The following is a 14,420-nucleotide window of genomic DNA, read 5'->3' on the forward strand; positions in this document are numbered from 1 at the left end:
AGCAGCAACTAAGCTGTGCAAGGTTTTTTTTTTGTTTTGTTTTGTTTTTTTGTTTTTGTTTTTATTTTCTTTTTCCTCTTTCTTTTTCTTCTTCTTCTTTTCTTTTTTCTAATATCTTTTATCCACCCTCCTCTCTTTTCCTTTCTCTTTCTTGGTTTTGTTTTCTTTTTGTTTAAGCTGGGAAAAGAGAAGAATAAGAGGCAGGAAGTAGATCTTCAAGGATTCGGAGTTGTGCTAAAAGGACTTTGATTTTTTTTTTTTTTTTTTTTTTTGCCTCTTACAAACGCTGGTAATTGACATCACTACAGCTCTGTTGGAGCCTCATCCCAAGTAAAGCCTGGCAGCTGGGAGAAGCCTTACAAGATCCGAAAGGCTGTGTGTGCGTTTTTTTTTTTTTTCCCCTACCAATTCCACTCCCTACCTTTTCTTTGTGTGTTTTTATTATTCTTTTTAATTTGAGGGGGGGTGTGTGTGGTTTTTTCGGTTGCTGTTTTTTTTTTTTTTTTTTTTTTTCAAATTCTTGCTGTGTCGGAATTAGCGAGTGGTGGAGTCGCTGGAGCTCACCAGTCATCGGGACTGTCAGGAATAGTGGTTGGAGAGGAAGCTCGCTCGGCCTGGGGGTACTCCACCTGGTCATCCAGTTCCCTGCCTCGGAGATAAAGATTCCAGCTACATGGGCAAACGCTTGGATCAGCCACAAATGTACCCCCAGTACAGCTACTACTACCCTCATTATCTCCAAACCAAGGTACGGCTCGGCCAGGGTCTGGAGTCACTGTGTGTGTCCTGTACTTGGGTTGGGAAGCTGACAGGCAGGCAGAGGGTTCTGTGTCCCCCACCCCCCCCAATCTTCTGGCCTCTCCCTGCTCTTTTGAAATTAGTGACATGCCAACGGAGTTAATGAGGCAGAGGGAGGTAGGAGAAGAAGGCAGCGGACCTGGAATCGCAAAGCTCTGGTTTCATACGGAGAGATCCTAGTTTCGCTGGAGTTCCTTTGTTGTTATTTGGCAGCGTTCGTGAGATCCATAAAGTCCTTTGCAGACGGGCGGGTTTTATTTTAGCAGGGAGCTCACCACAGCGGTGATCGGGAGCAGGAGTATAATTCTGGGGCTTTTCTGGTGATCTGCTCTTTGTTCGTGGCTCTTAAAGGGTTTTTCCCACTGGATGGGACGTACCAGGGTGGGGGCACCGCAAACTTTTTAATCGCTGAGTTCAAGAATGCAGAAGGGACGTGGGGCGATGCAGGTTACCCACTAGCCTCCTGGAGAGTTTGTTTGGGTGTTTGATTTTAAATTGAGGATGGTCAGGACGCCAAAGGACTTGAATTGGAAGCTTTACAATAGAGGCTCTTGACTTTTATGAGCTCTATTCGTCTGTGTTTGTTGCCTTTGGGAGGCCTGGATCTGAAAAAAAAAGAATGCGATGTAACTGATAATAATTGGACTTGAATTGGTTAAATACTTTGGGCTTTCTGTGTGTGTGTGTTCAAGAGATCATTAAGGGCTCCGGTGGCCAGCCCACATAACTAAGCAGTGGGCAGTGTTCACCCTGAGCTTTATCCTTCTGTTAAGACACCAGAGACGCACAGGTGTGGAACCACTACTCCAATTTGTCAAATAAATTGGACTTGATTTTGGGTTTAAAAAAATGTATATATACGTATCACTGGTAGAGTTAATTGCCTTGAGTGTCTGGATGGGAGTATTTTGTGTGAGTCAGACCCCAACATCGTCAGGAGTGATTAAGCTGTGTTAGAGCTCTGTGCTGTCAACAGGATCAGTGATGTGATTAGGGTTTGGTCATTCATGCTGTAGTTGTCTCCTACGTGTTCTGTCTCTTCATACAATGCCTACTTGTAGACCAGACGGGGCTTCAGACTTGCAGCATTGCGTTCATGATCCTTGCGTTCCGTGGTCCTCCCTGCCCCTCCAAGGTCGATTCACATTGCTTCTCACCTTTGAGAGCATTTAGTTTGTGCTGCTGCTGTTTCAGTAGACCAACCTTCCGGCTCAGTGCGTTGAGTTTAACTCTTCAGAGGGTTAGGGTAGGGAGTGCTTTTTGCCATTCTTTAAGTAAATGGCCATGCAAGGATGTATTCAAAAGGGGGCAATTTACAGTCATTTCTCATCCTCCGAAGAAACAAAATTAATCACCTCAAGGGTTACATGGAAAATGTTGAACATTCCATCCCTTTTACTCATTTGACTAAAAATTTCCAAATGTTTCCAAAACCATGCTTGGTTTTTGGTCCTTATTTTCTACTATGATGTCTACTCAGAAAAGGAACTTCAGGTTGAAATGAATGAAATCATTGTTTTTCTGCTTGAGATTACTACCAAGAAATTATGAATGCTGGGCATATCCTATCAAAGGCGTGGGGTACTGGATGAACTGCAGTGGTAGAGGGTGTGTGTGTGTGTGTGTGTGTGTGTGTGTGTGTGTGTGTGTGTGTGAAGTTAGCGGGGTGGTGACTATCAAAATAGAGAGACTGAAAAGCATAAAGGGAACCTAAACAATATCTGTTTTTGGGTCCGATGTAATATAGTGCTGCGTAGACTACTGGCATCTGGATCTTGTTAATTTCAAGTTAACCAAAGCCATCAACTTCTAGAATATTTGTAAAGAAGTCCGATTCCTTAAGCATCCCTCACTGATAGGTTACCAGATTAAGATAGCAGGGATTGTAAGACACACTACCCTGGCTATAAGGATAGCTCAAACTGATTAACATGCTGTAAAATTTCAACAGTGTTGTAAAGTTGCTGAATATACTTACCGTATCTATAAAATGTCAGTCAGTAATAATGTTTCCATAGGCTGAAGTTGTGAAAACTTGGCCTGTTTGGAAAGGTGGGTACAGAGGAAGTTACAGAGAGGGTCATGATGCACGCATTTGTTAAAACGTTGCTGCTCTCACACTGGTTACATGCTACACTATAAAGTGCTGTCAGTCCCTGGTCTAACAGGAAATCAACCCCGTGGTTTCCGCTATTATCACCTTTTGCCCCCATCTACATTTATATCTCCAAATATAATCTTAAAGGAAGTGCATGCTGCTTATATTTATTTGGTTAAGGCTGGGTGGAATTCAAAAAATCCACCGTTTCAGGTTTGGCTTGTAGTTCTAATGCAAGTTTAAAGTCATAGCTATTTAAAATGATGCAAATACATGAAGAATACTTAGGGTTGATCAAATATAGAAATTTTATGCTTGATCAAAATCATATTCTAGTGATATCATGCCTACAATGGTCTAAATTGGAATGTTTTGCTTTGTTTCCCAATCTACAAGAACAACTTGGGGAAACATAAGTTTTAGAGAAGAAATCTTGGGATTTTAAAGAATCAATTTTATTTTATTTTATTTTTTGTTTTACTCCATTCAGAAACTGTAAGAATGTGGAACCCTCTCCTTAAATATGTGTCTTGTTGCTATTTTCCTATGATTAAACAAAATGAAAAAGGGCTTTCAAAAATAAACGTACATGGTCTCCCTTCTCCCCAGTGTGTGAAAAACTCTGAGCAAACTTGTGTCACCTCCCTTATCTTCTTTCTCTTCTTATTCCCCCGGCATCAGATCTGATCTCTCAACTTTGTTTCCTTAACAAAAAACAAACAAAAAAAGTAGACATGAGATGCTTATTCTGGATTTCTTTGAATACTTGTTCAAATGCTAAGAATGTTTTATCAGAGAAAAATGTACATGTAAGTTAAGGATCCAGTGACGGACTTGGACCTGTCATTTGTAACTACTATTACTATTGCTCACTTTTTCACAACTCCTAACTCACAAAGGTGATATTTGTTTTCATTTAGATCAGTTTTTCCCTCCCTGAAGAAGCCGTCTCAACAAGGACTAATAAAGAGATGTTAGTGACATACTAAAAAAATTTAAGCAAGGCATATGTGTAATTTTGTTTTTCAGAAGCTTATCAAAGCAAGGTTGCTGTTTGAAAGACCGCACAAAATAATCATTGTATTTTAGAAAAGGAAGTTCAAGAAATGGTTCATTAGTTTAATAATAAAATGTAAAAATGGTGTTTGGTTAGTAGCCATCACCTAATATTTTTTTTTTCAGGAATTTTGTTGCAGCCTTTTTCAAAAACAAAATCAAACCAAAAATAATAAAATAAAAACCTGTTGCTGTTGGATTACAAGATTCAAGGTGAACTCCTTTTTGAGTTTCTGGTATTCTTGGTGGACCTTTTTGGAAAAATGAATTGACAAAGTCTGAACATGGCCAAAACCCTGTGAATTGATACTTCGCTGTTGACAAATTTATTTTTCTCTCAAATGTGATGTTTGGAAAACGGCAGTCATCATCATAAAACTTTCCAAAAAAAAAAAAAAAACAAACCCAAAAATCACACACATCAGGTTTCTGCTTCCTTTCCACATGCTTAACAGCTCGATGTGTTTCTACCAATCTGTGCCCAGTTTCTGATGACGTTGCTGTGACATCAGTGTGCTGAGCTCCCTCCCTGGGCCGTCTGATTCCCACAAGGTCTTGTAGAATGGGACATCAGAGCAGACAGCATCTCAGAGTGCTCTGGCAGGTGGTCCTCAGAGGGTGTTCCAAGCCCAATGTGAAGAAGAGGGCAGGTTGAAGGAGTTACTCAAAGTGCACACTGATCGCAGACAAAATTTTCACCCATCTGTAGCCTGGATTGCCACACAGTTCCCTAGGGTGAGCTGGATCCCTGGGTTGTGTCTGAGAAAGAGCAAAGCCTGGCAAAACAAAAAGAGTGAGTAGGCAGAGCAAAGACAAGATTCCTAAAGCTGTGAACGTGGGACGGCTGCAAGAGCAAAACAAAGCAAGCCCTGCGCACGCTCCTTACACATGAAAATGTAGGCAGTCTGGTGGAAGGCGGAATGAGTCTAGAGTTTCCGTAGTACTTCCTGCCTCAGATTTGCATCGATAGCCAGAGTTGGTAACTTGCCAGTTGTTTTAAAACAGCCTTGAAAACTCCTGAGTTCTGTTTTCCCTTGAAACACACAAAACGGGTTCGCACACGGAGTTTTTAGGTACAACTCCAAATATTTTCTTTCACGGGGGGGGGGGGGAGAGTGAAGAGGAGAACTTGAAACGAAAATAAATCTTGTTTGTGCCATTTTTGAAGGTACAGAATGCTAATTGGTTGTAAATAAAAGTAAAATGAAAACAACAACAACAAAAAAGCCCAAACTTAAGGGGTAATCGACATATCGTAATAACATTGTCCCAACACATTTTCCTTTCATTTTCTCCAGACTTAAAACAAAAATGTAGCAGAATTATAAAAGTAAGTTACTTCTATGAAATAATCAAATTTGAAGGCTGGGAGTAGGGGCAGTTTGCTGGGGGGCAGCGAGTACACAAAAAACGGAGAAGGGAAGATGCAAGGTCGTTTCAGGTCTTTTTTGTCTCAGAAATTCTGGAAAGCTTCATTTTTGCACTGATGTGATTTTACACAATCCTGTTTGTCATCATCAATCTTTTTTTGGCTGTGATGTGGCTCTATCACAGTTACAGCTATGCCAACTTCGGAGAACCGGTCCTGTCCGTTAAAACAATTTTTTTTTTTGGTGTCAAACTTTGAATTCAGTTTAAATGGTTGAAGTTTATTCAAAATTGGCTTCAAGTACTACATTAAAATTGGTTTCTAGCAGTCCCCTAAGCCACAGCTGTGTGTAATTAAATATCGTATTATCAAAAGCATGTGAGAATAGACGTTTTTAGGCTATAGCTTTTACACAGCAAGAGTGCAAAGGGAGCTGCAGGAACACTCAATAGCATGAACGTGTCTCCGGGTTGTTCTGCGTGTGTTGAGGCCATGTGCTGCTAGTTTTTTACAGTAGTGGGAAAATGTTGCAGTATTTTGGATGTGTTTAAAAAAAACATGCTTTCTGAAAATGGAAACAGGCCTATTACAATTTTTTAAAAGAATAGCATGGAGTGGGTCATGGTATTTAATGAGAAAGCATCGAGGTCCTTAGTGGATCTGAAACTCATGCGAACAGAAAAAAAGGCTTTCTCCAGGAGGAGCACATGTTCACAAAGCAAAGTGGATTTCTGCTGTGAAATTTGAAATTATAATTTTTGTTTTGTTTTTGCTACTTTCATCTGTTGAACTGCTTTACGAATACCTTGAGGCTACTCATTCATGCCAGGCATTCAGGATCAGCAATGTGGAGATGGTTCCATTGCCAGAAGAGAGAGAGAGAGAGAGAGAGAGAGAGAGAGAGAGAGAGAGAGTGTGTGTGTGTGTGTGTGTGTTTTAAGGTATTTGGAAATACAACATGGGATTTTGTGACTATTGCTCTTTTGTCATGTTCAAAATTACATTTTTCACTTCTGTTTTCCTTAAGAGATCTGTTTCAGTAAAGAGATTATAACTTATTATGGAATATTTTAACTATAGGGTCTAGCTATAATATCTATTTATAATAAATTACTTATAATGAATATAGGAGTTATTAGCCAGCGATTATTTTTAGGGCCATGGGAAGTATAAAAATTTAGTTATTGGTTTTCAGATTTCAAATATTAGACACTTAGAAGTAATCTTGGAAATAAAAAGAAAAATGGGTGGACAGAGGTGAGTTGAGTTTTGTTTGTTTTTGATTTTCATGTTTCTTTCAGATTGATGTTGGCATAGAATTTTTTGGGATTTACAATTATTGTTCTGCTATGTAGGCTTTTTTGGTGAGGAAATATTTCATGTGAATCAGATCCATGAATAAAATTTCGATAATTCACAACTCTAATCTCTAGCAGAGAGCAAATTGTAAATTCATGAAAAAGAAAGGATAAGATATGGATCCAGTTTTTCTTTGGTAAAACTCAGATTTGTCAAGTTCATACACTGGTGTCTGGGTTAGGTCCATTCACTAATATCTCCCCCAGGCTAAACATTTGGGATTCTTGCTTTGGGATGAAAAAGACTGTTTTGGTATCTAAGTGGCCGTGGTGGGCGACCTTGGTTTTGTGACACTTCTGAAATCTTGCTTGGTTTCCAGTGCTTTCTCAAGAGTACATCAAAAGCAGCTTTTACTGATTTGAAAAATTGAGCTCTCTGCATCCTTGACCGTATCTAAATCCAGAACACTGAAACACATCCATCACTTGGGAGTGGGTGGAGAGCAGTTCCCAGGGGTGGGACAAAATGACAGGCATCATTTAATCATGATCATTCCTGGCTTTTAATGTGACTGAAAGTTTTCTCCATTGAGTGGAGAAAATTAGGGTTTCTCCAAAGGCTTAATAGAGGCTCTGTCATGCTATACCTCTCATTTAACTTCCTCTCAACAGGTGGGAAAAAAGCCCACTAGTTATCAATGTGGGGCTGAAGCAGTTGAATTCATGAAGTTAACTAGGTCTGCCAGGATAAAATCCTGACCACTACCGTCTCAGAAGTGAACATAGGAGCAGAATAAATACTGAAAAAGCATCTAATCCATGAACTATTATTGCAAATTGAGTCGCAAATATTATTTGGAACAAATCTCTGAATCTCAGGGTAGGAGCTTTACAACAGAAACAAACCATCTTGATTCTTCAAAAGGCATGTACACATGAATGCTAGCTTTTCTTCCTTAACTTGCCAGATACCTTGCTTTCCCCCCAAAGTCCCTATAAGAAGAATTGATGACATAAAACAGCATTTAATTTCCCAATTAAGACAGTCCGTTTAAAGCAATTCAGCTAGGAAAATCACATCTTCTTTATACATAATTTACTGTATAATTTGCTGTTAGTGTTTGATGCAATTGTTTGCATAAACATGTATTTGGAGCATGAAACAGAAGCCATAATCCTCAAGGAAAACCATGCATTTCTATTCATGCTAACTTGTGTTTTGCTTCTTTGTATTGATCTGTGCAATGGGTACAACAGCCCCAATCTCTGAAATACTTTACAATGGCCACTGCTGTGTTGGCAGGAATACATGTTGCTTACCTCTTCTAACAAGTGCCGTCCATAAACAAACAGCAATGTCATAATTTCTGAAACCCCACTGGGACTGTGTGTTTTTATATCCTTCTGTACAACCTCAATTCTGAAGGAGTCAGTCTATGATCATTACACAGCCACTTCTATTTGCTGAAGCCAGCTCTTCATGAAGTAAGCATTCAAAATCTTGCTGTAGAAGAATATTTAATTGTGAGGACATTTCTCAAGACAGCAAATGGTTTAAGCCGGTAACTGTTTTCCCAGGAGTTACTGTCTATATTTCAGATTTTCACTCTAGATTCAGGGGGAAAAAAAATGTGCTCACGTTGTCCGCTTGTGGCAGCCTAGAGTGAATGCAGGGAGGAAAAAAACGAAGCAAATGTATCCATGTAAAAGACTTAAAGGAAATGTATCAAATTCTCAAGGGCAATAAGCCAAAGGAATGATAAACACATATAAAAATAAGACTAGACCACACAAATAGTTAAGGAAACCCTGAGAGTGCCCTCGCTTGTTGGGTGGAAAGGAAGGAAATGCTTACTTGGAAAGAAGGAAGGAAAGGAAAGTGAAATACATCGAACAGCATTCAAGATGTGGGTAGTAACAGTTGTAGAAGCTCATTTTAAATTAGAATGAATTTTCCTATCATATCATGGGATTGAAAATTGTATGACACACAGTAGGTTAGAGAAGATGATCTTTGGCCGATCAGATATTTTGGGAATTCTTTAAAGAATTGAGGTCTGCTGATGTTACTGTTCTCATTTCACTAACAAAAGTTACTACTGCCCTCAAACTTTGTCATTTACCTATTTTGGACAAAATGGCTTCATGTTGACTATGGAAGATTTCACTCTTGGACTTGTTCTTGTTGTGCTGGAAAAACACAGAGAAAATCCAGATGGGACAGATCAGTAAATTTGCAAGAAGTTTTCTCGAAGTTCTGTGATTTGCTTCCAAAACTACAGGACTGCAGGGTCAAGTGTAGATCTTCATATACTCTGGACACTTTGGGAAGCCCCCTTTGAGGATTCAAATAAACATATTGAATAGTAAGAACATTCCACATAGAATTTTAATTTCTGGCAATAAGATATTGACAGAGATTTTATAATTTTGCTCCTGAAACTGAATACAAATAAATGCACTTTATGTGCATTTGAGGAATTTGGGGATAAAACCACAAATAAATTAATGTACTTGCAAATTGAAAAAAAAATCGAATCCACAAGTTTTGTTGAGGTTTGGAGACATTATCAGAAAACTAAATGACATAAAAAACGAAGGTGATAAGGCATTATGATTTAGACATGCAAATAAATGTTTATTAATTTTTGTTTGACGTCTATGGTTTAGAGGAAACATATTTTTAACATGTCTGTGCTTTGCATATATCATATTCTATTTCTGAAATGCTTAGAAAATCTAAACAGCTAGCCGTAAGTCTCATCATTGCGTCCTTGTGTCTTTCAAGATGTCTAGTATTTTAGTAATTTCAAGTTTCTGGGGAGGGATGTGTGGTAGAACTGGTAAGCATATTGGAAAATGTCATTAACATTCTTTGGCTAAAATATCTCCAAAGCAGACATATTAGTCTGATCTTTGGCAGTGAGAGCAACTGGAAGTTCCAAGTCTGGGTGCCAGGTAAACAGAATTTTCATTGCATAATTAGTGAAATTGACTACTAGAGGTAGAACTAGTACAACGGGTATTTAGTAGTGAACTGACTGCAACAGGTGTTTCCCTGGGCTCCAGTTTACGAGTAGAGGCAGGAGGCAACTCAATGACACAAATCTTATTCTTTGGGGATATCCTTTCTTAATTTTTCAAGACAGAGTTGTGTATTTTCGCATGTTTTCACACTGCCACCTCTTCCTGTTCCCCAGTTTTCATGGTTGTTCAATTAGGATGACTTGACTTGAGTCCAGAGGTCTCTGTCAGGTGTAGAAAACCCACGTGCCTCTTAAAGAATGTGTGGCTGTACCCTAACCCTAACCCTAACCCAGACATACCATCACTGCTCCAAAGGGCTGTGCACCTGTCGATGTTGCTTTCCCAGCCAGAGGTCAAATGGAATGACTTCCTTCATCTTCATTTCACAGTTGTAGCATAAGAATCAGAATCTGAAGCCCTGACTTGGTCATTCATTGCCATATTCATCATGAAGGAGTTTTCCCCTCTTGTTAGCTCAGTGCACACCTGCATACTTCAAAAAAACAAAAAATAGTAACATCTTCTTCCAGTCTTGAAGGGAGTAACAGTTGTGATGACTGCATATTTTGTTTTTAATTTTTTTTTTTCCCAGCCCTGTCACCAGATCTCACTCAATGAGCGGGAGTGACAATAAATCAGCTTTGATTTACATTTAGTATTTTTAACACATGTGAGCACACACACACACACACACACACACACCCTCAAAACTGATTTACACAGAGGTTCCAGAAAAACATCAGGAGACAAAATATTCTTAAGGAGACAAATACTTTCTCACCAGTTTTTATAGAAGGTTTTACAGTTAGTTGATTACATCAAAGGAGTGTCACTAAAATATTAGTGACTGGTATTTTAAAAACTCTCTCAAAATAGCAGTATATTCAAAACCATGACTCATGCCATATTGATAAGGTCTTATATCTTTTTATTAAGATTTAAAAATCTTACAGGTTGACTAATTCTAGTACTTTCCAAATAATCTCATAACAGCTGCTTATTCTGTGAAAAGTCTAATGGTTCCCAAACCATTTAGTCATGAATTTGTCAGTAGAAGGTCAGGCAAAAAAGGAAGAGATGGCATCTCTGAAATTTTAATTAACCTACGATTCATGAGACATGCCAGAAAAGGTAAAACAGAGAAGAAGCCGAAAAGAGAAGTGCTAAGGTTATAGGGTCTTAATTCAAATCTGCATTTTGGTCTTTGTTTTCATTTCAAAAAGCAAAGAATAAGAGTACTTTGGCAATAAAAGATAGTTTACTAAAAGAAGACCAATGTTTGGGGAAAATGTTAGTAGCACTTGATATAAATGCATAAAGAAGACTTTTAGAATCTTGCAATAAGAACGAATGTTTATAAGGACAATTCATATTTTGTGTTTGTTTTCCATATGCCACAACATTCAGTAAAGTCCAGCATCTTGACTCATCATGAAACTGAATATTCTCAGAAACTGAATAAAAATCCTATATTAGACTTGAAAGAGAAGTATTTTTCATACGCGAACTCAAGTCTTGGCATGTATTTTGAGATTACTGTTTTTAACTCTTCCTATAAAATTTGCATATGCTCCAATATATCATGAATGTCGCTGTTGGTCTCCTTAGAGATGATAGCATTAGCTTTGACCCCAGCAATGCTGAAGTAAGCATGAGCATCACACAATGCAATCCAACAACCGGAAAGCAGTGATGATGCCATGGGGCCACTCACATGCTGAGGATCCAGGGAATAGGTGCACAGAACAAATGTGCTCATTTACTGTGACTCTCAGTGCAAAGATGTGTTAGAGAGGTGGAGCCTGTGAAAGATTGTCTAGATCTCAACATAGTCCAAGCAAGTCATGATTTATTGTTGCTATTACTCACAGTCTTCCTTTTCTGCCAAGTTCTCTGTATTCACATCTCTATCCATTTTCTCTTTTGGATGCTTGGCTGATATGATCTCACTTTCTCATGGACTCTTCTGCAAATCTCTGTATTTCCTAGGGCTGGTGCTTTTGTTTTCATATCAGTTTCCATTCCACTTGGACTTTCCTGCTGACCACTGAGCTTTCTTCAATGAATTTGCCTTTTTTGTTGTTGTTGTTCTTTTGCCTTCTTGATGAGAACAGAGTGGAACTGACTGCCTTATGGCTTTCTTCTGTTTTGTTTGGTTGTATGTTTACTTTTGGCTTTTTTTTTAAAAGATTTATTTTTATTATTATTTTTTTGGAAAGGCGGATATACAGAGAGGAGAGACAGAGAGGAAGATCTTCCGTCCAATGATTCACTCCCCAAGTGAGCGCAACGGGTCGATACTATTTATGCCGATCCGAAGCCAGGAGCCTCTTTTGGGTCTCCCACGGGGGTGCAGGGTCCCAAGGCTTTGGCCGTCCTCTGCTGCTTTCCCAGGCCACAGGCAGGGAGCTGGAAGGGAAGCGGGGCTGCTGGGATAGAAATGGCGCCCATATGGGATCCTGGGCGTGCAAGGCGAGGACCTTAACCACTTGTGCCACCGTGCTGGGCCCTACTTTTGGCTTTTTCAACATACCTGTAGACTGCAATACTATAAATGTGTCAGAGTTGTCCTGCAGGCATTCTGAGAGCTAGGACCACAGAATGTCTTAACAGTACAGAATACAGTGCTGGTCCCAATCATCCTAAAAGCTTTTTGAATTCGATTAATGTGTCTTCTGTTGCTGAAATCATGGAGTTTAAAAATATTTTTTAGCAATTTATTTGAGAGGCATAGAGACAGATAGAGAGATAAAGAAAAGAGAGATTTGACTGTTCGCTGCCCCAACACTCACAACAGCCAGGTCTGGGCCAATCCAAAGGCTGAAGCTGCATCTGCGGCTCTCATGTAGGTGTTGAGGACCCAATTACTTTGGTTATCATTCTTTGTGTCTTAGAGTGTGCATTAGTAGGCAGCTGGACTAGTAACAAGGATGAGCTGGACTCCAACCCGTATGGGATGTGTGTGTTTTAGGAGGTAGATCTGTTCTGTAACGCTGCCTCCAGGATTGTGTGTTTATACCAGAGCCATTTGATGTCACCTTCACCCTTTTGGTGTTGTATGTGGACATTCAGTGTGTCAGAAATTATCTCTAGTGTAATATCCATCTTTCCATAGTTTTAGATTGGTGCTGTCGTACCTAACCTTAGCTTTTATTCCTATGAAAAAATGTGGGCCTGCGGGGTAGGAACCCTAGGGCTGTTGGCTGGAGTTGGGTTACATGTTTCATTAATGGGACATACTGTGACAGTGGAGGATAGACAGGGCCAAAAATCATATTAGAAAAACAAAAACCCAGAATGGGAAAAAAAAAAGAAAAGAAAAAGAAAGAAACCACCATAATGCTGCATTCCAGGACGCTGGCAAGAGAATGAAGGAACGCATGTGCCAATCCAGGGGAAGGCAGAAGTGGATTTGGAAGGCAGATTAAGTAGCTGGGATTTAGAGCTTGGGGATGAGAATAAGCAAGTAGGTCAGAACTAAAAAGCTGTGGTAGTGGTTTGGAGAGGATCTGAGAGGCAATTCCTGAGTGATTGCCAAGAATATCAGCCTTTAGATGTGGCTTCCTTTCATGGGCTGGCAGAAAGTTGAAGCTATCAGGATATGAACTTAGCTTAAAGGGCTAGGAACTGGGCTGAGTGTTAGGCCCATCCCTTTTGTCAATTTTAATTATTCAGAATTCAGCCCCCTGAGTGAAATAGTCGTATACTAACTAGTCATTCAATATCCTATTGTCAACACAATCCAGATGGATTTCTTAATTCAGAATTTTGAATACTTCAAGTGTGAGTGACAACGTTCCCACTTGAATGGAGAAACCAACCCTGTTTCCCTATACTAATATCTATTTTAAATAGGTATAAAAAACGGTATAAAAAGTGATAAGAGTTAGTATAAGGCTCCTGATGCAATTTTTAAGGCCCTACTCACTAAGTAATATACAAAACCAGTAACCTAGTTGTGGCCAAGAAGACAAACTGTGATTTTGGTTTCAATTTATTTTTCTCATTTTTTCCCCCGAGTTTTAGTGGATTTCTTACGTTTCTTCTGCAGTTCATCTTCTCTATTCTTTTATTGCATAAGGACCCTTATTTTTGTCTAAAAAAAAAAGTTTTATGGCTATGATTCCTCAACGTTTGTAAATGTTTCTGTTACCGACTATACTTTGTAAATTAGGCAGATGATTCAAGATACAAAATGAAGTGTTCATGACATTCCTCACCACACCATATGAGTCATCATGAACTCTGAACACAACCGTATTGGTCGGCTTGTGTGCGTCCTTCCACAGCCTTCTCTTTGTTAAGTCAGACATGCAGTCTGCTGCATGGGATTTTACTGTACGGCCGCTTTTTCTCAGTGTCACCAAGCAATTTGATATGTCTGTGTCTGATTGTGGGTGTACATCAGTTTATGCAATAAGTCTTGCTCATTAATGGGCATACATTTCATTGCCACTGATTTGCCATGATTAGTAATGCCACATTATATATTCAAGGTACTCAATTCAAATCTGAAACCAGGTTAATGATCCTCTAATTGGGTCCTTTAAAGCATTAAGAAGTGGACCTTTGGCCTGGAAGTATACAATGATACTGTCTACAACCATGTCCCTTATTGGAGGGAATTCCTGGGTTCCATACTAGCCTCCTGACTGTTAACTCTACCTTCCTCCGATCACAGACCCTGGGAGGTAATTGTAATGATTGAAATAATTGGGTTCTTGACAACTACATAGAAAACACGGATGGGCTGTCTAGCTCCCAGTGTAAGTTC

The 14,420-nt window shown here is 39.3% G+C and overlaps 1 protein-coding gene across 7 annotated transcripts in view; it reads left to right on the forward strand.

The window, feature by feature from the left end:
• RBMS3 (RNA binding motif single stranded interacting protein 3) overlaps nucleotides 1-14,420 on the forward strand; it is a 632,648-nt gene that overhangs the window by 79,433 nt on the left and 538,795 nt on the right. For 3 of the 7 annotated variants that reach the window (XM_040963904.1, XM_040963913.1, XM_040963894.1), the window contains exon 1: nucleotides 507-748. The exons of 1 other annotated variant lie outside the window; for it this stretch is intronic. In XM_040963904.1, coding sequence (XP_040819838.1) covers nucleotides 674-748 — 75 coding nt within the window. In that variant the 5' untranslated portion in view covers nucleotides 507-673. Of the gene's footprint in view, nucleotides 1-472; nucleotides 749-14,420 lie in introns of those variants that run through there. 3 more of the 7 variants (XM_040963885.1, XM_040963911.1, XM_040963912.1) reach the window with 2 other exon arrangements.

This window comes from Ochotona curzoniae, unplaced genomic scaffold (assembly GCF_017591425.1).
Source record: "Ochotona curzoniae isolate NIBS_2020 unplaced genomic scaffold, NIBS_Ocur_1.0 contig_1302, whole genome shotgun sequence".
NCBI lineage: Eukaryota > Metazoa > Chordata > Mammalia > Lagomorpha > Ochotonidae > Ochotona > Ochotona curzoniae.